General features: G+C 56.1%; 1 protein-coding gene across 1 annotated transcript; it reads right to left on the minus strand.

Moving 5' to 3' along the window:
- Positions 1-211: 211 nt before the first annotated feature.
- Positions 212-1,249, minus strand: LOC123134875 (uncharacterized). The gene has a single exon (XM_044554030.1). The coding sequence runs from the start codon at positions 1,164-1,166 to the stop codon at positions 630-632; it is 537 nt and encodes a 178-aa protein (XP_044409965.1). The 5' UTR covers positions 1,167-1,249; the 3' UTR covers positions 212-629.
- Positions 1,250-1,521: the final 272 nt, after the last annotated feature.

The raw sequence follows: 1,521 nt of genomic DNA on the forward strand, positions 1-1,521 counted from the left end.
CAAGTTGCTGGCCTGATCCGGCCGGCTGGGGGCACGCACGGGTGCCGCGTGACGGCAGCAAGCGGCGGCGAGACGCCACTCATCTCTTGCGGAGCTTATCTGAAACTGAAACAGGGGCGAGACACATCCATACTCCAGAAACAGAAACAGAAGCAGAAAGTTGTTGTTGCGGCAAATCATTCATGTGAATGGATAAGCCTCCCGTCAACAGATCAGATGCATGTACCATGTGTCTCCAATTTGTCACTCATGTATTGATATACATCCAGAACCAAAATCAAGGGCTATACACAGCTATCCAATTTGTCTCCAATTTGTCACTCATGTATTGATATTATATGCAGAGAGGATGAGAGCTCACTCTATGTACAAGTGGAGCAGAGAGGACGAGGAACAACTCACTCTATGTGCAGCGGAGCGGAGAGGAAGAAGAGACTTACTCTATGTACAGTATCTACTGGCTAGCTAATCGAATTGGGTCTTAAAACTCCAATCTTCTGGGCCGGCCTAATCCCCACCGATCTTCCTTCTATACAGCGAACGGGATTATTCGGGGAATTTCTTTCCTATTTACACTTTGTGCAGTATGTACGTATCTTGCTGCTATGGCATGTCGACGATGTTGTTTTTTACTGGTTGCTGCGGCCGGCCATGGAGGCGGCGGAGAGCCGGCTGGGCCCGGCGTGGAACCGCTCCACCACTCGCTTCCAGTGCTGCAGCTGCTGCACCGCGGGGGACGGCACGAGCGCCTTGCGCGCCCAGTGCCCGCTCCCCATGGGTACGCGCTGCGCCAGCCCGCTGTACGACCGTCTAGAGCAGCCGCTGCCGCTGGGGACGAGCTGCGCGAACGGGCTCACCGTGCGCTTCGACGGCGGCGAAGGCGGAGAGGCGGGTTTGCTGCAGCTGCCGGCGGCCGGGTCCTGCTGCTTGCGTTCCTTGTGGAGGCTGCATCGGAACGAGCCAGGGTGGTTCGTCGGGGAGCACATGCAGGACCGACGGATTTTGGGGGCGGCGGTGGGGGAGGAGGGGGGAGACGAGACGCTGAAGGACTTGACCGGCGAGCCGCTGGCGGAGAGCTTGACGCGGGAGAGCGATGCGGATTGGTAGTTGGGAAAGGGGCTCAAAAGGATGGGGCCGCTGGGCCGGGATGCAGACGGCGTCGACATGATGAGAGATTGGAAAGGTGGAGCGGCGGGGCGGGGCGGTGGCTTAGGTATGTTTGTTGAGCTCCGATGGTTTCGCTGCCGGTTTGGGTAACCTGAGATGGGAGCCGGTTGGCCGCATTTTATAGGCCGGGGAAGGGCAGTTTGGTAAATTCTGGGCGTTAAGAACCTGGAGTCCGGCCGAGTTAATTAAGGAAAGGAAAACACTTGTTAATTAAACTGGGGGTTACAGCGAGATGCGGTGGGCGTCTGAGCACACCGAAATCGGTCTGCGATGCAGCAAAGTAGGACGCATGCCAGTTTGATTTGAATACTGATTTAAGCGTCAAAATTCTGGTCAATTTCTTGCATTACAAAC

The sequence above is a fragment of the Triticum aestivum genome, chromosome 6B (assembly GCF_018294505.1).
Source record: "Triticum aestivum cultivar Chinese Spring chromosome 6B, IWGSC CS RefSeq v2.1, whole genome shotgun sequence".
Lineage (NCBI taxonomy): Eukaryota > Viridiplantae > Streptophyta > Magnoliopsida > Poales > Poaceae > Triticum > Triticum aestivum.